This window comes from Centroberyx affinis, unplaced genomic scaffold (assembly GCF_046629955.1).
Source record: "Centroberyx affinis isolate AG114_WGS23_722 - 3 ecotype Tasmania unplaced genomic scaffold, CSIRO-AGI_Caff_v1 ptg003164l_1, whole genome shotgun sequence".
In the NCBI taxonomy this organism is placed as follows: Eukaryota; Metazoa; Chordata; class Actinopteri; order Beryciformes; family Berycidae; genus Centroberyx; species Centroberyx affinis.
The window spans coordinates 29,481-52,085 of record NW_027281217.1 but is presented as its reverse complement, the minus strand read 5'-3'; the positions used below and the strand labels follow the sequence as shown (position 1 = coordinate 52,085).

Below are 22,605 nucleotides of genomic sequence, written 5' to 3'. Positions count from 1 at the left end.
CTATGTTAAAAGGAGGAGAGGGAGAGACTTTCACCTGTCTAGCAATGCCCTGTAGCCCGTTGTACTGCTGTAAGCTGGAGGTATGTTGCAAACAATGTATTTACGATTCTATTTTTTTAATTCTGAAAATGCAGGCATTTAAAGCCCAAATATTTAGAAAAAGTCATTGAGGAATGAGACTGTAGTATTTCCAGTATTTCAGAAATTTCCCCAAGCGCCGGCTATTTAGCCGTCTACTCACCTCTGTCTGGCCGGCTACTTTTATAACTGAATGTCACTAAAGCTACATACACACTGCCAGAATTTGGTAGTGACAACCGAATTGAGTGAATGCACGTATGGTACATGGGAGTCACTCCACTCCTACGATCTCACGATGGCTGTAAATAATGTCTGTAACCATAGTAATGTTTACTTCAGATCAATATGGCGGCTACCATTGCCTGTATTTTCGGTTTACTTGACACCAGTAACCAGAGGCGTCAATTTATCCATAAGATCTTAATAACCTGCCACTGATAGCGGCGTCACATTCTCTTTTTTCACCGCATGGACTTGATAGTTTTAACTGCAACATTTGCGCCGAAGACCGCTGAACTGGTAGGAACAACCGCAATGTTGAGGAAACAGACTGGATAGAAAATTTGAGAATGTCTCACAACACTTACCTCCGTCTCTTTCAAATTAACGATGGTAACGTTAAGTAACGTAACGAGTGTTTCACCTTACGTCACACACCAACGTAATGTTAATCTGCGCAAGCCATTCTGGTCCTTGATTTTGATGTTGCCACCCAAGTTTAACCAATCCTGACAAGTCCCACTTGACTCACTCACTGACTTGATTTTGCCAATGTTCAAAATATAAATGGGAGAAGTAAAGGGAGGAACAGGGAAAGATCATAGGGGCTTCTGTTTTAGGAGGGTTTGTTAAAGCCCCAGTATGCAGGTATTATGACCATGTAAAATTAGGGCATTTCCTCATTATTTAAACTGATTTATGTTTCCATAATTATTGGATCTCAGTTCTCTGAGTGCAGTAGTACTCAGGAGAGAGATCCAGTATTGCTCTGAGAAGACTAAAATATGAACTTTGTTCTTATATTTATTACGATTTGTTATAATATTTTTGTTTTAGCCTACTTATTTTCTACAATTAAAAACTGCATTTCTGCACTGACTCAAGAAAGTACATTAAACTAACCCTAATCCTAACCACAATTAATAAAGATTATCCATTTATTTTTCAATTGAGCATTGAGCCTTTAATAAAAATGTTTATTCATGATATTTTCATGCTTTCATAAACATATTTAAAGTTTGGTAAAAAAAGTGGCATCACTGGAAAAATGTGTCTTGCCGCCACAAACATCCCTTAGCCGGTTACTTTTCCCATCTGGCTGGCTACTCCCCCTGCGCCAGCCCTGTTTAGTGTTAATAGAAAAAATACGGGAAAAAATGGAACGCGCGCCTGTACGCGGCCGGTGTAGACAGCAGTACTGATTAAAATGGGAGCGTTTCTATGGTATTAAAACAGTCTCATAAGTATTCACAAACAAATGTCAAGTTACGTAACTCCTAAAACACAATGCACAAATAAACGCGGAGTGATTTGTATGTGTAACCCATCATTTGAATAAACTGATTTGAAAATATGCGTCAACATTTGTAAATAAATGCGTCTAATCTACAACTCGCATATCATTACTTGTAAATCAACACAAACATTTGTACAAATACATTGTCATATTTTTACTCAAACACCCCCATTTGCATGACTTAATAACATTCACAATCCTTAAATTCATTTGCGAATCGTCAACTAAGCCTCACAAAATCCACAAATGCAGGGAAGACCAAGTGCTTTCCAGTAGATGGCGGTAATGCAACATTTATGGATGCCAAGATGCCAAATGCTGTTAAACTAAACAGAAGAAGAAGAAGACCAAGTGAAGGGACCACCAGGGCGGAGACTGCCCATTGTTCCGACGGCCCATTATTCCGAAACCCCAATAGTCTGAAAAATGTCCCATTGGACCCAAAGCCCATTTGTCCGACAGCCCGTTATCCCGAAAACAAACGCCGATTGCTCCGAAAATCCACACTCTCCCTGCAATTACCACCGGTGTGTGGTAACTCAGCAAGGAAAGTTAGGTTTTGCTGCAGCATCACCCTCCGTTTGGCTAGCTCGATACAAACTTTGTATTCAACATTCCTGTCACTTTTCCACCTTGACTCACTTGTTTGCGTATGCGGGCAAGGATCTGCATAGTTTGCAGTAGACTTGGCCGTTTTCTTCATTATAGCCTAGCCACGGCCACCGCTCTAACCAATGAGGTAAGAAGGCTCTTTTCCTCTTTTTTTCATAGTCGTCTGCACCCCGTTTTTTTTACAAACATGGCAGCAGTAGCCAAAGCACAGTAGCCCGGTCGCGAGCGCGGTGAGGCTTACATTGAATTGGGATTACTTTTTACGCGGGTGGGAAATCCGTGTAAAAAATGTGGATCCTACTGGCACACTGGGCCAGTTAAAGGCTTTACCAGCTGGCCCGGGGGTTGTAAATACTATACTGTCGGGCCACCGGGCCAGTGCTTATGTCAAGCCCTGCCTATAGGGCATATAACTACGTTGTACTTCTGGCACTCATGGTGGTACCCTTGTTGCATCTTTATTAGGGCTACAACTAATGATTATTTTGGTAATCTATGGATTATTGGATTAATCTGTCGACTATTTTTTCGATTAATCTAAAGATTATTTTCTTAGTTACATTATTCATGACAAAATAAAAATGAATCAAACAGCTCAAAATGCAAAGCTTTATTGAGCTCTCAAGTCTTGGAGGAGCAGGTGTAGGAGGCTTTCTGTCAAGACTCTGCTGAGGAGAAAATCATATATACACCTTTGTATGTTATGATAGAATAATATTGTCTTAGGTGTTGATAATACAGAAATGTATTGATGAATTGTATTCAGTAATTTAATGCCTGCAAATGCCATGGAAGTAGAGGTGAGAGACCACATGAATTTACTACTTTAACTTTGGGCTTGTTCTTTAACATTGTGATATTTGAGCGCGAGAGCTGTCAGTTATCTTTATCCTATAAGGTTAGTAATTAGGGCCGGAGCACGACATCGTGCGAAGCCCTATTGAAACTGAAGGAATATTATTATTATTTTACGCCGGCCAAATAAATTGCACTTTTGATGGCCTAAACGTGCTCGAAAAGTTGCACAACTTTGCACATACGTCAGAATTGGCGAAAAATTATATATTTTGTGGGTCTCGCACATGGGTGTGGCAAAATGGCTCAATAGCGCCCCCTACAAAATTTCAACGACATAGCCCCCGCCGTACGTTTCCCCTAGACGTACGAAACTTGGTAGGCACATGTATCATGTCCAGACTTAAAAAAAAGTCAGTTGGCGCCATGCCCTAAACCCAACAGGAAGTCGGCCATTTTGAATTAATTGTGACATCTTTGGGCATTTTTGGTCATTTGCAGGGGTCGTACTTTAACAAACTCCTCCTAGGGGGTTGATTGGATCCACGTCAAACTTGGTCAGCGTGTATAAAAGACCTTGACGATGAAAAGTTATCAAAAGCCATGGCGTCAAAATTCCATGTTTCGCCACGAAACAGGAAGTGGGTTGTAACTCCGCTGTACATGGTCAAATCTGGCCCAGACTTCACATGGTGGATGAGAGTCCCGGCCTGAACACATCTACATGCCAATATTCGGTTATAGTCATAGCGCCACCTACTGACAACAGGAAATGCCATGTTTTAAACTTTGCTGTGCTTCTCCTAGCGGGTTGACCAGATCCACCTCAAATGTGGTCAGAAAAGCTGTAGGACCTTGATGACGCTTAGCTGTGAAGATCGGGAGCTTTCGTCGAACGGCGTTGCCCTGGCGGAACGGTGAATTTCGATGTTTCGGGAAGCTGTGTTAACTTCAGTGTACATTGTTCGATCTGCACCAGATTTCACATGCTGGACAAGAGTCCAGGCCTGAGGACATATACAGGCCAATTGGGAGTCACAGTCATTGCGCCACCTACTGGCAACCGGAAGTAAGCCTTGCGTGACAATCATCATTGGATTTACATGGAATTTTCATGGTGTGGGCCACGTCGACCGGTCGGTGTCCGGTAACGACGCCGCGGCTGCGGCACACCCCGACTTGCACACAGCTGCGAGGGCCCGCTCATCACTGCTTGTTATCTAACTATAACTAGCCACAGCGAGCATCACATATAGGTCTGTAGTCACGTTACTCATCACTGACAGCCAGGTAGCATAAACAACGTTACTCACCAACTATTATCGTTTCAGAAGTTGCTCCGGGATACTTTTGTTTTAAATGTTGGTGTGGTGCCATTCTATTCTCCAGAGGTTTCACTCTGCTGTAGTATTGGCTTCAGAGCGTCTATGCTTTAGAGCTGAAAAAACTTCTGATAGAGCTTTTGAAACTCGCAGTCTCGTGGTACATTTATTTTATTTATTTGAATGTCCTGCAGATCTGGTTATATTTTCCATGGTATTTTCAGCCATCTAAGGGAAATTAGGGATTAGGGAAACGTCTTCTTTGCCTCTCTACTGCATGTCGATCAGATGGACATTTTAAGCATTGCTGCCACCTAGCGCTGCCTTTGTGCATTGCATCATTGACTGTATATAGCCCTGATGCAGCCTGAAAATGTAAAGATATGCAACGCGTTGGTGATAAAAATCCATGTCAACATCTTTTCGTAATCGATGTAGTCAACTAATCGTTTCAGCCCTAATCTTTATTTGAATGAGCCCTGTGGGAGAACACACTGGATCTCCCAGAAGGGAGTTAACCTGATGGATAGCCACCCTATTTCTGAAGACAAGGCTGAAAATGACATACCCAAAATAAAATGGTTACTGTTCTTGAACCCCTATGACTACAGGCAAAAGCTTGATCATTCCTGAAAGCTAAGCCTTGGAAGTTTCTTCTCCAAGTGTCAGAATTACTCTAAGTGTTACTGACACTGAGTAACACCAGCTCAAACACAGTGGAAATTGCAATTTCATTTCCGCCTAAAAGAAAAACACTTTTTGAGTGTAGACAGTTACCTGTGGCTGTGGTACTTCAGCCTAGAAACTCAATGGAGCCACAGCCACAGGCCTGACCAAATCCAGGTTCAAAGTAGATGGAAAAACAACAAAATATGAGTATTTAGCAATGTTTTTTGTAGGGTAATATCTAGGCGGATTTCCAAATGGCCATTTGGAGACTCCAAATGGGCACCTGGTAACCAAATGACATTATGGGTCTTTAGAGGTATATAATACTATTTTTTTTTGTTTATTTCAACAATACCACACAAATTACTCATAAAAAAACCTTTGTTCTATTTTAGAAATCTTTTTTTTTTTTTTGGTCATCTCTTAGTCACCCAAAACCTCTCCAAAAGTGGCCAAATGGGCTTACCATTATCCAAATGATTTTTATGTGACTGAAAAACATACCAAACATAACACTTTAGGTAGAAGAACAGAGTCAAACCAAATAACTTCAGTGCAAATAGTTTTCTTTATTTTTGAAGGGCTGTATCTGATACAGAAGAGCACAATTATACAAATAAGAAATATAAATTTACCAACTTGTACACTATAACACGTGTACAATATAATAAAAGTATTGCACCAAGCAAAAATACTGTATATATATGTAAAAGTACAAAGCGTAAGAAAAGTACAATAAATGTACAAAAAATATTGTGCAATAATTGACCAAAAAAACAAATAAAAAATACTGTTGTAAAATATAATACAAAAGTATTGCACCAAGTAAAAATATATATCTAAAAGTTCTTTGAGAAAATATTTTTTGCACATTCACACATCAGAACTGTTTACATCGAACTATTTACAATGGTTGCACAGAAGTGCTTTGAAGCAAGCAGGGTCATTGCCTCACAGGTTGTTCAGATCGTGCCAGGCATTGAAGCAATCCCGCTTCGGCAACAGGCACAATGGTGTATCACAGGACACACACTTCAAAGGGGTTTTCTGGTGGCAGTGCCTGCACTTCCGCCTACCAGCCGTGCTGTCACCTGCAATGTACGCTAGTTTGTGAGAAGCACCAGGAGGAGCAGGGGGAGGTGGTGGAGGTGTAGCTGTGGATGGTGAGCCGATCCTGAAGAGCTCCAAGACAAGTGTCTCCCGGAATGCTTTCTGGGTAAGAGCTTTTTCTTTTTTTGCCTTGGCCAACTCCTTGTGGATGATGTAGGCATTCACGACTGCAATGTCGACAAAGTGGTAGAAAAAAAGTCCTGTACCAGTTCTTTGTCTTGTGGATCACGTTGTAATACCCAATCAGGGCATCAGAGATATCCACTCCCCCCATGTTCTTGTTGTAGTCCTTCACTGCTGCTGGAACAGGGATATCCTTGCGTGACCACTGTCCATCATTTCCCTTCACTTTCCTTTGGACAGTGTCTCCTCCAAAGGCTTTGTGGATGGTAGAGCACATGGACACTTCCCGTATGTCCTTCCATTGCACAAACAGCAGGTCACCATCTCTGATCCAGCGCAGACTTCCTCTGGGAGCGTTTTTGGGCAAGGCGTTCACTGTGGTTCTTGGGAAGCCAATCCTGTTAGTCCGGATAGTGCCACAAGCCTTTACCTTCTTTTGGAGGATGTCCCTAAAAAGTGTGGGGCTCGTGTAGAAGTTATCCACATATAACTTGTAGCCTGTGCCCAACAGCTTTTCTTCGAGAAGCATCACAACAGAGTCATAGCTAAGACCCTTGCCCTGCTGGACAGGGGACTTTCCTTCATACACAAAAAAGTTCCAGGTGTAACCACACAGGGAGTCTGCCAGGACAAACAGTTTGTATCCCCATTTTGTAGGTTTGTCCTTCATATATTGCTTGAGTGCAATTCTGGCCTTTGATGCCACCATTCTCTCATCTATGGAGATGTTCTGTGATGGCTGGAAATTGCTCATGCAGGCTTCCCTAATGCTGTTGTACAGTGGCTTGATTTTGCACAACCGGTCAAAGGCTGCTGTTCCTCTCTTCTTCTCATTCTCAGCATCCACCTTTGGATCACTGAGATGGAGAGCAAATGTGATGGCCAGAAATCTCCTGCATGACATGATCCTGCTGGGCAGTTGCAGGCCGTACAGCTCGGACCTCCTCCAGTAGTCTGTGAGTGAGCAGAATCTGGCAAAACCCATGTAAATCACAAGTGCCAGGAAGGAGTACATGTCTTGCAGTGTGATCAAATGCCATGGCCTGGCTTTCCCCTCTTGTTTCTTGGTACCATAGGCATTTGAGTGGTTTGCAATTGTTTGCAGCGTTGAGGACGACATGAACAGCTGAAACAACTGCAGTGGACTGTAGGATGCAGTGGAGGACACCTGTGGTCCAGGTGCTCTGGCAGGCCTGAAGACTGGCTGTGGTGGGTCAACATCTGCCTCATCTACATTGCGCCATCTGTCCTCAGAGCTGCTGGTGGAAGCAGTGTGTTGAGATCTGCTCCCTCGTCCTCTTCCCCTGCCCCCCCTTCCTCTCTTTGCTCTCCCCTTGCCACCTCTGGCAGCAGCGGGGGAGGTCTTGGAGACAGTAACAGCAGGGGGGGTTGGCTGTGATGCTGCAGCTGTTGAGGTGGAGGGCTCTTCAGCGGGGGAGGTGGTGGCCAGTGAAGAACGGCTACGCTTCCTCTGTGGTGTGGTGGTCTCTGGCTCCCAGTCCTCATCAGATGGCTCCTCATCTGATGAAGGGCTAATGTAAAAAATCATAGTAACAAACATTAGCCATCTTATTTACTGATCCACTTATTGAGGTGCAGTGACTGCAATTTGAATCAAATCCCCCCATCCCCATTGTCAGGTCTCCACTCTGCTGCAAATAAACATCTACTGTCTGCCCCCCACCCCCAGTCTCAGGTGACCACTCTAATGCAAATAAACATCTACTGTCTGCCCCCCACCCCCAGTCTCAGGTGACCTCCCTAATGCAAATAAACACCTACTGTCTGCCCCCCACCCCCAGTCTCAGGTGACCTCCCTAATGCAAATAAACACCTACTGTCTGCCCCCCACCCCCAGTTTCAGGTGACCACTCTAATGCAAATGAACACCCATTGTCTACCACCACCCCTAGTTTCAGGTCTCTACTCTGTTCCAAGTAAACACCTTTGTATAGACTTCTCATTGTTTATTACACTGTAACATAGCATTCATAAATAGAAAGGAATACATTGGCTGGCTGGAAAATCAATAGGTTATAGTACTATATAAATCATATTATTGAATTTTATAAATCGGCGTCATGAAAGTAAGTACCAAGCTATGATATCTGCATTACATCACCTTTGTATGCATCAAACATATCCCACAAATCCACATGCCATTTTAATTATGGAAAATCAAGCCTACTCCTTATTCATAAACGCATTGAATAAATAACATTTTGAAAATGTATTTAGATACTCACCAATCTAGCACAGCATCAAGTCCTTGGAGAAACATATCCTCCGCTGTGGAGTCAATGCTGCTGCTAGTACCGGATTCATCGTCAGATATGTCTTCATCCACATCACTTTGACGGGTAACCAATTCCACGGCTTCATCCACGGTATACCGAGTCTTTTGCTTTGCTTTCGGCATTGTAAAATGGCAACAAAATCCAAAAGAATGGTCAACAAAAGTATTTTGCCGGCGTAGAAGCGCTGTATTCTGTGCGTAACGCGCTCAGTGTTCGAAAGCGGTGCGCAATGGAAAACAGCCAAAACTCTCCACCTGTATTACGCCGACACTGTAAAGCATGCCCTCTTGCTGAACCATAACATGTTATACATCGTTGGAATCGGAATCTCATTGGCTGTAAGACTTGTCAGTCAGAAATCTATTCGTCTGCCATTGGCTCGATGTGTATGACGTAGACGCTAACTTGACTCACCTGGTTTGCCGATAGCCAAGGAAGCGCTGGTTCGCTTTACTGACACACTGTTTAGCCAATACGGATCGCAGAATCATGTGGGATGGCTTGATTTGTTCCAAAGAGTCTATAGATTACAGAGAGAGTAAGCTTTCACATGTAGCCCTCCGTCGTCAAGCGTTACAAACGCTAAACCGGACACAAACAATGTCTACTTCAGAGACTTGCAAAGTCAACAAAGGGCGTTTTATTGATGATTTCCAGAGTCAGCATGTTTGTGTGACTAAATGCAATGGCTAGTTTTGTTTGTTGGACCCTTGCCTTGATCTGGATACCAAGATTACCATGATGCATGTTATTTTTGGACTTCCAGACGACATTGAAAGTAGGGAGCTCCCATCTTGTCTTGGTTTGTTTTCTGTGCACTCTTTACACACAAGCTGTGTTTGCTCTTGCTGCGTCTCTGTGATCCTAGAACGGTTGGCTTCGATCGACTCGCGAGACTCGCTCCTTTCGAACGATGTGTAACATGACCAGATTTATTGAAAATTTCACCCTATTAATGAGTAATGAACAATAATTACATGCCCTACGGCCCGTGCACGGTCTAGTGCAAAACATCAGGTTAAAGTTATTTTATTGTATGTTTTTATGCTTTATATTTACTAATGTTGTGTGTCTGTAACCTTTAAACCTGTCATTGATGCTGCTTTTTCTTGGCCAGGTCCCTGTTGTAAAAGAGGTCCTGTATCTCAATGAGGCTTTCCTGGTTAAATAATGGTTAAATACAAAAAGAAATCATCAGAAAGAGCTTGGATGCCTCATGATGAAATGAGATACGACTTTGATCTCAACTACACGTGTGTGTGTGTATATATACTGAAAAAAAACACAAAAAAAAATAAATATATATATATATATATATAAATAAAAATGCTTGGTGTTTCCTTAAAATACAATACAATATGCACAATACGCAGTCATTATCACAAAAGTTTAAAAAAAACAAACAAATGCAAACATATACACAGACATGCATACATACACAGTAAAATGAAAATAAAAATGCAACAATACACAGCAACGACAATAAACATTATACGCCTATTACATTCTTTTCGTTTACATTGCTAATTCTCCAGTATGGGACTTGTGATTTAGATAAAGGGTGAAGTTGAGTATAGAGCTAGAGCAATATCAAGCTGGCAGACAGGTCTATCAGAGGATATGAAAAACAAATAGCTGGCATCCTGTCATATCGGTTCCTTAAGTGCAGTTATCTGGGCAGTTAAATGAAGCATTTTTACCTTTAGTGTCCTGGACAACACACTTGAGAATGAACTGTGAATTGTAGGTTTTCCTCAACACAACTGTGTTTTTTGGACGGAGACAGTAAGACCCTGTGTTAATGATTTTTGTGACCAATGCCAAAGACCTTTCCTTAAGCACAGGCAAGTTATTTTAGGTGCTTGGGAGCACCTCTATAAGAACTAGGCTCTGTGTGTTCATTTGTTCATTCATTCTTTTGTCTGTTCGTGCATATCGCTTTTTGCAATGCACAGGGGAATTGTGGTATGTGCTCTTTAGGCCACACAGAGCCCTAAGACCCCTGCACAAGGAAAACGCAGTGTGCGCTTATACACTAAGCAGTACGGTATAAATTACACAAGCATAATCCAGCTCTAGGTTGGTGTGCAGTACATTCATACATACCAGGAAGTGGCTCAGTGATTTCGTATCTGTAGTGGCGTCGACACATGAATAAAATATTTTTTCAGTGATTGTCTTAGTTTACGCTACTACCGCGGAATACATTACCAGCGGGACAATGTTTTACCTCTGTTCCCAAATTCACTGGTTTCTGCAGTCACAATATTATATTGACATTAGCGCACCCTCTTGTGGAAGCAACTAGTAGCGCTGTGATACGTGTGTGTGTTTGTGTGTGTTTTGCAAAGAGCAAATGAGGTTAGCTAGCAGTTTTCTTGCCATTAAAAATGAATGAATAAACTTTTTAAAACGTGTGCTGTTGCTAGCCAACGTTAGCGAGCTAATGGAGTGCCTGTCATCAGCTATAAGGAAATGATTGCTAGCGTTAATGTTGTATGTCGGGTTACCGCAACGTTAGTCGCTGACCCTCACTGAGCTGCTGTCGGCTCCTCGTTATCGTTAGGTTGCATTGAGTTACATTATGATCTGTTCAAGCTCTATTCAGTAAAAATTAGTATTGGGCGAAGGTAAATTATAACGTTATCATGATGTGTTCAAATGTAATCTTGTAAAATTTTGTTTTTGGCAAGAAACTTGAATAAATACAGTTGTTTGAAGGAGGAACAACAAAAGCAAAAAATTAAAACTACTAATGCCAAGATTTTTTTTTAATCAAAGCAAATATTTAAATAAAAATACAATAATTTATTAGCTAATCATTTGAGTTGTGTGTTTTTATGTAAATAACTACTATAGATGACAATAACAAAGTAAAAGGATAACATTTAGAATTTTGGACGGTTTACACTGACTTTGGGACGGTTGAAATTATTTTTCGGGATGGTGGTGAAAAAAGTTAGTCTGGAGCCTTGTTATATCCCCATCTATGTATGGTCTTGAGCACCACATGATTAGTACAATGGCATTACCCATTACAATAATTGTAATTGTATTATATTATAATACAATTACAATTATTGTAATGGGTAACGCATGCATATTAATGCATGCGTTCCCAACCCTCTCATTTCAGAAACAAGTAGCTACCCCAGTTAAAGGAAAGCAGCCCTCCCAGACCCTACCAGAAGTGTTTCAGCAGCAAAAAAAATATGAGAAAATTTCAAAGGAAGCCAAAACACTGAACAGAGCAGTGGCAGAATTCATTTGTTTGGACCAAATTCCAGTATACACGGTGGACAAATCCGGCTTTAGGGAATTGTTGAAGAAATTAAATAGCAGATATGAGCTTCCTGGGAGGAACTTCTTCATGTATACGGAAATACCAAAGCTTTATGTGGAAACCAGAGAGGCAGTTAGGGCACAGTGGCAGGGTCCAACAAGTACTTCTCCTGTACTACTGATCTGTGGACCAGCAGGGCCATGGACGCCTATATGGCTGTTACGGTGCAGCTGATAACAGAGAGCTGGGAGATGGAAGCGTGGTGCTTGGGGTGTTCGGCGCTGAACAGTGACCACATTGCCGAAAGCCTACGGGAGGCCCTGGATAAGATGATCGTGGAAAAGTGGAGTTTGCACATTAGCAGAATGGCAGGTATCACCACTGACAATGCATCAAACAACACAAAAGCCTTTTCGCATGACTACAACTGGATAAAATTTTTTGGGGACAATCTAGATTTGACCACCAATAAATCACTTGCCATTGACAGGATTTCGGCCAGCCTGTCCAGGCTACGGAAAACAATTTCCGCTTTCTCAAGGTCATCTAATGCCGCTTTTCCACCGCATGGTACCGGTTCGACTCGACTTGACTCGCCTCGCCTTTTTTGGTGGCACCTCGACAGAGGTGCTACGAAAAAAAGTACCAGGTACTAGGTAGTATGGTACCTGGTACTTTTTTTCGTAGCACCTCTGTCGAGGTTCCAAGCGAGCTGAGGCGAGCTGAGGCGATACCAAAAGGTGACGTGAAAACAATGCAGACTACTGATTGGTCAGAGAAAATCGTCATCGCGACACGGGACATAATGCTAATGTTAGCTACCAGGTTAGCTTACCCTCTTGTGTCGCCTTTGAGAGCAGTCTGCTGTCTCGCTGCCTTCAGCCGCTTCTGAAATAAAATCTGTTTCACATACCGAGAATCAAGAACACCATCCCTTCGATATCCTGCATTGTTGCTGTGTGTGTCGCGTTTCATGCAGCGTTGCGGCGTCGCTATGACGACCAGTTGTGGGGGGTGGGGCACATTGAGGGGGTACTATCTGCAGTGGAAAACCTTACTACCAAAAGCGAATAGAGTCGAGTCGAGCCGAGGCGAGTTGAGCCGGTAACATGCGGTGGAAAAGCAGCAAAAGATGACTAGGCTGCTGGCTGAAAAGCAGACAGACTTGGATATACCAAAGCACAAGCTGCTTCATGATGAACCAACACGCTGGAGCTCAGCGTATGACATGGTAGAGAGGTTTTTGGAGCAGCAGCAAGCTGTGAGTGGTGTCCTGGCCAACAACAGGAAGAAGTGGCATCTGATGCCAAAGGACAGTGACATCACCACCCTTGAAACCGTGAAGGAGGTGCTTGGCCCACTGCGACAGTTCATGGATGCCCTCAGTGGAGAGAAACACCCCACACTCTTGCACATGAAATGAAGGATGAAGTTTCAGCGGATCTGAAGAAGCGATATTAAGACCAAGATTTACAGATTACCCTCAACTGTCCCACATTCCTTGATCCTCATTTCAAACACACCTTTGTGTCAATGGAACCCGACGTGAAAGAAAGCCAGCATCAAAACAAGGAAGAAGAGAGAAAGCACTGACCTCAGAGCTGAGGAGAGATTGACCATTACACCGCAACTAAGAATTCAAAAAGAGCTGGAAATCTACACGAAAATGGAGGAGATTGGTGCAGAAGAAAACCCACTTGTCTGGTGGAAACTAAATGCAGGAAGTCTACCACTCCTCTCACAATGTGCAAGAAAGTACTTGTGCATTTCAGCATCCAGCTGTGCCTCCGAACGAGTGTTTAGCACCTCAGGAGTGATCTGCAGCCCAAAGCATGTTGGATTGGCTCAAGACAAGGTGGACATGCTTGTTTTCCTGGCAAAAACCTTGCCTCAAATGAAGGAGAAACGGTGAAAGACGACTTAAGTGAAATGTACTGTAGGTGTAGGAGGACTGCTGTTGATTAACCACACTTCTGCCCTGCTTAGTGACAATCTTCCATTGAATATTACCATTGAAAATTACATTCAGTCTTAAGTTTAGCTACAGTTTTGAAGTAGCTCTATCATATGTTTAATATGCTGTTCTGTTTCCCAGTGGTATTGCCATTTCAGAAGTCCACCAAGTTGGTGAAAAAGACCCCCCCACACACACACAGACACACACACACACACACTCTCTCTCTCTCTTACGCTCTTACAAAAGGCCAGTGGGTCTGTTTGATGTTTCAGTTTGTTTTGAAGGGCAGACTGAACTGTTCACTTAATGAACTTAACCCTTAATAAACACGTTATTCACAAAAATATTGGTTTCACTACTTTATTTTTAACTTAGAGAGTAGAGTAACAATGTAATGCATTATGCATGTTATTCATGCACCACTCATGTAAAGTAATTGTTCACCCAAAAGTGAAAATCTGTCATCTTTCTTACCTTTAGTCAAGGGGCCAGTAGTGTTCACCTACTAGTTTTGCTTCTATTTAACAAAAAGTGCCTTTTTTCTACGTTAACTTAAATACCTGTAGTTACCATTTAATGCATGTATGTTAAACACTTGTTTTACTCCCACTAAGTCCCTGTGATTGTACAAAAAATAGATTTCTCCGTGGTATCGCGATACTACCCGGTATCGTGATACTTTGGCTGGTATAGTATCGCAGGGTAAAATGGTATCGTGACAACCCTACTATATACTCTTTTCTAATGTGCTTGTTGTAATATACTTACACACTTTTTAACAAAACAGTCGTCTGATGTGGCTTTTCTATGTTGTAGGGCTACACCTCTTTCTGGAATGACTGCATTTCGTCAGGGCTGCGTGGCTGCATGCTGATCGAGCTGGCCCTTCGAGGACGCCTGCAGCTGGAGGCCTGTGGAATGAGGAGGAAAGGCCTGCTGGCCAGGAAGGTAGGCCCAGCTAGTGAAACATTTTTGACCTGTAGTGTCAAATCCAATACTTAAAGAGTAAATCAACACTAAATCACGTAGGGAAGAACATTGCTGCTGCTCTCTTGATGGGTTGAGACTTTCAAGCATGTTGCACTGCTGGGCACACCCTAATCAGTGATGTCACAGTAGGTGTTTTCCATCAGCAGATTTAGCAAAATACCTGCTTTGGCATCACTGATTGGGGTGTGGCCAGCAGTCAACATGCTTGAAAGTAGTGCTGAAAGATATTGACAAAAAATCTAATTGCATTTTAAATTATAGCTGCAAGCAGCAATACGGAGCCCAATCTAGCCATTTAATAGTTTACACGAGAGAAAAGGAAGAACTTAGAACTAAAGGACTTTGTAGTGCTCTCCATTAACAAAAAAATCAATACTAAATCACATGGGCCACTGATCTGCAGTGATCTCTATGGGTTGAAACATCTGGCCACACCCCAATCAGTGACACCAAATCAGGTATTTTGCCATTGACAGATGTCAATCACCTGCTGTGAGTTTTCTGCCCTATGTGATTTAGTGCTGATTTACTTTTCATGAAACTTCAAAATGGTTACAGTTCATCAGGGACTTTTAGCCTTTTAGGTCACTATTAGCCACATGTTAAAATGCCACGGTTTTCAAATGGTAAGCATTTTAGAAGCTGCGGTATCTCCGTCTGCGATTCTGTGCTTTGAATGCAGCCTCACGTTTGCACAAGACTGTACCTGTCAAAACATCTCACGGTAGAAAAAATCACTCCTTATGTGTGTGTGGAGGCTACATTAGCTAACAGAGAGGAGTCAACATCCCAGCTTTTTATTCACCAAAAATGCCTTAAAGTGGAGATGAGATGAAACAACGAAATAGACACCTGCATAGAGCTTTGTGTATTATAAAGCTGTTCCACAATACAAACAACCGGGATAACCTTTATTTCTACTGGATCACTGATTTTCACTTAACTCCACCCTCCTTCAATGTATGGAACGGATGGGGTGGAGCATTGTCTACTTATGGGATGGTTCCCCACCAAACACCAGATGCTCTGACAAACGCTGTTTGGCCGATGCGCAAAGCAAAATAAATCACTCAAGTTACAGTTTTTGGGGTTTGTTTCTTTATCTATACCCAGGTATTTAAATTGTGTCACTACTGGTATATGAACAGGCAGGTAGACCGGATCAGCTACTGAATTTTTAATTGCAGCAATGCAGACTTGGTCCAATTAATTTTGTAACCAGAAAAAGAGCTAAAAAGATTGAATGTGGAAAGCAAATGAGGAATTGAAGAGGCTGCGTGACCAACATATAGTCCATCCAAGTGATGGGATGGACTAACAAATGTTTTCGGGAGAAAGGGCAAACAGAGGAGAAAGGGGACATCCCTGACGTGACAATGACCGGGAATTGTGAGGAGCAATTATTACCAGTAATAACCACTGCAGAGGGATTAGCACATACAAAAACTGTCATAGTAGTAGTCATGTTGATGAAATCCGTGCTTAAACCAAATCGATCCATCGCTGTCCAGAGATAGTCCCATTCTAATCTATCAAATGCTTTTTCAGCATCTAGGGACAAAATAGCACTAGGGGAGGTGATCTCTTTAGCAGCATGAATGACATGGAGTAGATAACGAATATTAACCAACGCCAGGTGAGTTTTAATAAAGCCCGTCTGATCATTATGAATACGTTTTGTCATATAGCCTTCCAGGCGGGTAGCGAGAACTGTGTCATATAGCCTAGTTTAACTTCAGAACATGAGCTTCAGAGAATGTAAACACTACTACTACTTCTGTTATTAGTTCTGTGTTAACAAAGCACGCAGCTCCTGTTTAGTGTTTCAGTGGTCTATGCCAAAACCACTGGTGAATTTTGAAGCCAGTAAGGAAGTGGCAGCAGGCGGCAATTCCTCTAACGTCTGCTAGGGACTGGCTGCAAAAAGACTCCAAACCTGGCCCAACTCTGTGCAAGTCAATGGGACCACAACCCAACTTCTCACTCAAAATATTAAGTCAATACATTTTTTCGACAAGAGGTTATGGTCCCAGTAGCTAATTTCACTTCTAATGTGTGTCCATAAGGCGATTTTCAAAATAATTGTGTACTTAACGGGATATAACGGATATAAAACAGGATTGTTTTCCTAGTGGCTATTATGGACCAATAGTAGGCAGTGCTGCAGCGAGCTAGTAGGCAGCGCTGCAGTCAACCATCAGGCTCACTTTGGCTGTGCTGGCTCCAACAATTGGTTGGAATCCAGGCCAGGTTGATGTCAACTCCCCCCACCATGCTGCCTTTCCTGTTTGTCCTCACTGAGACCACCATAAGAGCTGAATGCAGCCTCTCTAGGGGTGTGTATCTCTCCTTCTGAGACGATTCAATACGTATCTCGATACGTATCTCGATACGTGATCAATGATCTGATTCATGTAAAGTACATTTTATGCAGCCGACGATTCGATACGATTCAATTCAGCCCAGTATACAGATGTCACTCGTTTCAATTGACCTGATTACCGTGGCAGTACTGCAGCAATGCCGCAACGGCAGTGAAGGTTGTGAAATTATTTATCCAGGAGTAGTTGCAGTGCTCACCAACTACCACCAGGTGGCACGTGAGCAGTCCAGATGCAGTCTCTCTGTCTCTCACATTTGTGTTATATTTAAACCAACATCCGTCAACACAGTTTAGACTTCTCTATCAGACACAGTTTTAATAATCAATAATAATAAAGTTGAAAGTGAACTATTATAAGAGTCTGGCCTCCAGAATGTAATATTAAAAAGTGTGTTTATCTTATGGCGCCCCCGTGACATTTTGTGCCCTGGTTGAGCTTGTTTCTCTGCCGGGTGCACGTACTGTACACTCTGTCCCGGCTGCTCCGCTGGCAGCTCCGCTTCCCTTTTGACTTCCCCTCTAAAGTTTGAATGCCATAATTTGCGCAAAATGTGGATGCGTATGTAACAGTAGCCAGCGTGCTGGCGACAGACACTATCGCCCATGGGTTATAGCCTCATTGCTAGCGTGCCCGCCTCCCATGTCCGAGGTTGTGAGTTGGAGTCCAGTGCGGGACTGTGCTTGTCTACACAGCGCAGGTTACACGTTATTGGAAAGCATTTCTTTATCATATTCCAGAAACAACATTTAATCTGATTTATTTACATTTGATTGAAAGAAACGGTTGAAAACTTGGGAGTGATACACTTGAGTTTAATCTGTTCTGAGTTTCAAATGTTGACTTTCAAATGTGAGGGGTGTGAAAATGAAAATGAAATCTTTTGCTTTCTATGATGTCACATTTTCAAATGTTGTCCCAGGCTGAAATAAATGTGTGGCTTTCGATCACCAAAAGGCTTGGGTACGGGGATGATGTTTAGGCCGTGCGCCTTTACGCACAGGTGAGGCAGAGGCACACTCTGATCCATGTTCACTCAGTGGACTAGGAAGGCTAATATAGATATATAGGCACAAATTAAATTATCACCTGCCAAACTGAGAGTATGGTAGCGCTTCACAGACAACATATGCAAACTATGGTCTATTTTCTCCACAGCTGTAGCCAGAACAGCAACTAGTTTCACCTCAAACACACTGCAAGTCGTTGCTCAGGGTCGATTGGCACCGCGTCATGTAAAATCCACTGCATAGGCTTTTTAACCATTGTAATGTCAGTATTTTGGTGTATTTTTTTTCTATTAACACGATAGGCCATGGGCTGGCGTTGAGATTTTAAATTAAAATTTCTGAAACACTGGAAATACTATGGTCTCTAAGGCCTTTTCAGAATTAAAAAAAACGAGTATTGTACCTAAATACATTTTTTTCAATTTTCTCCCTGCAACATACCCGCAATTTACACCAGTATGACGGGCTACAGGGCATTGGTAGACAGATGTGAAGTCTCTCCCTCTCCTTCTCCTCCTTTCTTCCACTGACCAACTCAGCGCAATCAAAACTCCATGTAAAGTAATTTCACACATATGATTGCATACCTTTAGAACAACAGTGTGATGAGACAGAGCTCCTGGACATGAAACGTGAGATATTCTGTCTGTGGATAAACTGAAAGATTAATTGCGCAATATTGTGCTTCTGTATTCCATGGGACATCCGTGCTAAAGCACGTCCCCAAAAGGATTTAATGGACAGAGCTCATTATATATCTACAAATATTTCACATTTAGCAAATGTTATCCATACTGGTTATTTCCTATGATTTAACACTATATAACACTGTAAGGTCGGCTGTAGGAAACGTGAGCTTGGCGCCACGTAATGGCGAATTCCAAGGATTCCATGCAGTAAATTCACAATGATTGAAAGAGCCTGTCATGTTTTTTTTTTAAATACCTTATAGTTCGTTAATGTTTTATCATTTAATTGCTCAGTTCTTTGTGCCGTTTTGTTGCTCAAGCACGTTTGTAAATGTGCCTGTAATATTGAATTGGGAATCGCGACAAAGTTTCCGACCCCCCCCCCCCCCCCCCCCCCCGCTGAGGCAAACGAAGACCTGAGGAAATTCACACCCCTCACATTTGAAAGTCAACATTTGAAACTCGACCCACCCAATGTTACATGTATATAACTGTTGTAGCGGGTTTGACACTTTTAAATGAAGAGGTGTGCCAGTCAGAGTCACGTCTGACAAGTAATAATTATAAAATACAAAGAAAATAGCTCAGTCAAACCATACAAAACAATAAAGCAATAATAATCCTGCTGACTATTATTATGTACATTCTGTAAAAATACAACTGAAAGTGATTCTGAAACAGTCTACATTGTAAGATGGTTTTTTTTGTAGGTAGAAAAATCAATGTGACCCTCTCTGGAATTGTCCACCATCAATATACTAAGGAAATAAATAGAGGTCGTTCATGGCCTGATGGTGATGATAATGTTTCATGTAAATTAACCTATCTTGGACGCTTGTATCACAATGCACCTGATGGCCGTTCTTGCATGTACATTGTGATACTCTTGAGTTGTGTCGCCCAAATCCACAAACTGAAAAAAGGACAGAATCTCAGACAGCGCTACCATACTCTGTTTGGCAGGCGATAATTTAATTTGTGCCTATATATCTATATTATCCTTCCTAGTCCACTGAGTGAACATGGATCAGAGTGTGCCTCTGCCTCACCTGTGCATAAAGGCGCACGACCTAACCATCATCCTCGTACCCAAGCCTTTTAGCGATCGAAAGCCACACATATTTATTTCAGCCTGGGACAACATTTGAAAATGTGACATAGAAAGCAAAAGATTTCATTGGTCAAGTGTATATTTTCGCAGACGCAATGCCGCAGAAGACAAAGTGGTTCAGAATTTTTTTCTTACCGCACGAAAGTTCCGCCCTGGTGTGCAAGCTTCCATTATAACCCACAAAATCATTTTTTGTAAATCTCCGTGCGAATAATCCGCACCGAAATTCGCACTCGGTGTGAAAGAGCTTTTACTCAACTTCAATAAATAATAGTGTGTCATAAAAGAATCTTAATGCATTAACCATCACCAGAAGTCAACAATGAAATATTCAAGGGTTTTATTAAGTAATAAGTATAGTAATGACAGTCCTACAGTAGGCTACAGTCAAATTTACAACAGCTTTTGGCCTGGCTAGGGCAGAAAGCAGCAGCAGGAGAGCTATTAAAGCAATTACTGTTAATTTTATTTTACATTTATTTACATTTATTTACTACATATCAGTAGGACCTCCATTTAACACAATGACCTGCGGTATCACTTTGTCCAAGTGGTCGATGTAATTGTTGCAGGCCTCTGAAAGTGATTCTGAAACAGTCTACATTGTAAGATGTTTTGAATTGGGAATCACGAGAAAGTTTCCGACCACCCCCCCCCCCCGCTGAGGCAAACAAAGACCTGAGGAAATTCACACCCCTCACATTTGAAAGTCAACATTTGAAACTCAGACAGATAACACATTAAAGAGTAACCAAACCCCACCTAAAGCTGTGGTGAAGCCTGACACCTAATGGTGAAAAGTAGGGTACTGCACTGGCCATCTGCTATTGGCTGGTGTTTGTGCCAGGTGATGTCACCTTCAATAGAGTACAACAGCTGGTGACATCACCTGGCACAAACACCAGCCAATAGCAGATGGCCAGTGCAGTACCCTACTTTTCACCATTTTTTCACTCCCAAGTTTTCAACCGTTTCTTTCAATTACACGTCAATACATCAGATTAAATGTTGTTTCTGGAATGTGATAAAGAAATGCTTTCCAATAATTTTAATAGAGTCTAAATTACGGCTGTGCCCAAATTTACGTGTGACCTGCACTGTGTAGACAAGCACAGTCCCGCACTGGACTCTAACTTTATTCAGACTTTAGAGGGGAAGTCAAGAGGGAAGCCTCGCGCTGACCGGGGAGCCTGAGCGGAGCTGCCAGCGGAGCAGCCGGGACAGAGTGTACAGTACAGTATGTGCACCCGGCAGAGAAACAAGCTCAACCAGGGCACAAAATGCGCCGCAAGATAAACACTAAACAACACTTCATTGATGTCAAACAGTAACTTAACGTTACATATCTTACTTTAGTTTATTTAACTTAGTTCACAGAAGAGCTGTTTAAGGTCAATATCAGCCGAAATGAAAAGTCTCTCTTTAGGAGTCATACAACATACATAGCCTCAGCGGGTTCTACAGCTCCACTTCCTGTGGAGTCAACCAGCGGAAATACGGACAGCGCCACTCTGCCGTTGCTGACCACATTGTGGCAAAGGGGGTATATAGTAAAATTCTGTCAACAGGATTCAAGCACTCTGCTGCCACCTAGCGTCTACAGTTGTCTAGTGCAGCCCCCACCTTTACCGCCACGTCAGCACCGTAGTAACGCGGCAGTAAAGCAGACAAACGAAACGAGTGACATCTGTAGATGCGATACGATATCAATGCGATATGATACGATGCAATTCAATATAATGGAAAACAACATGATCTCACACAAATATGTGAAATGAACATGAACTCTAAAGTGGCGATTTAGGTGCTGTGGACATGTATTATGGGAAAATAAATAATTTCTCCACCACGAACCAAATTACGTCCCCCGCAACCAATTAAAATACGTTCCTCTGCCACGAATTTAAATACGTTCCTCCACCACAAATTTAACTACGTCCCAAAGGTTGGTTAACGGTTAAGTTTAGGCAAGTAAAACAACTTTGGTTAAGTTTAGACAAGTAAAAGAACTTGGTTAAGGTTAGGGAACGGGCTTGGTCATGGTTAAATAAGAAAAATGTTAGTTAAGAATTAAAATGTGACTTACGGTTGAAATGTCCTTTGAAAACGCTGGGAATCGAACCCCTGTCGCCGGCATCGAAGGCAAATGCATACGCCCTTCCACCACCCCGGCCACCACACTACTTCAATGTGACACTACTTCCCGATTATAGTCGTGTCTCCTTCGCGTAACCGTTTCGTGCTGGGAATACATACATTTAAAACTTTCCGTTCCACCAACACGTAATTTGTTAACAAGTCATGTTCATTTGAAGTTTTTCTGTGAGGTTAGTCTCATGGAAAAGGTTCCATTTTAATTCTACTACATCCTTAACACTGGTTGCAATAAGAAATCTAGTAGGCAGGCCTAATCAACAGAATCCAGTTACAGGAGAGAGAAAGATTTACATTGAAATGGTTCCTTTAAATGACCTGATAACATCCTACTTGGAATCCAATTTGTTGTTGATGGTAAAAAATGTGAAAATCAGTCAACTCAACATAATACTGTCAAACTGGCCATGGTGTTTATTGATAATGCATTGCTGCAGTGTTATATACACAATGTAAACATGTACTGTATAATTGCTTAAAAAAAACAAATGAACTTTTGTGCTCT

The 22,605-nt window shown here is 42.1% G+C and overlaps 1 protein-coding gene across 1 annotated transcript in view; it reads left to right on the top strand.

The window, feature by feature from the left end:
• LOC139659935 (Golgi phosphoprotein 3-like) overlaps positions 1-22,605 on the top strand; it is a 72,819-nt gene that overhangs the window by 24,123 nt on the left and 26,091 nt on the right. The window contains exon 2 of the mRNA XM_071537957.1: positions 14,582-14,713. Coding sequence (XP_071394058.1) covers positions 14,582-14,713 — 132 coding nt within the window. The remainder of the gene's footprint in view (positions 1-14,581; positions 14,714-22,605) is intronic.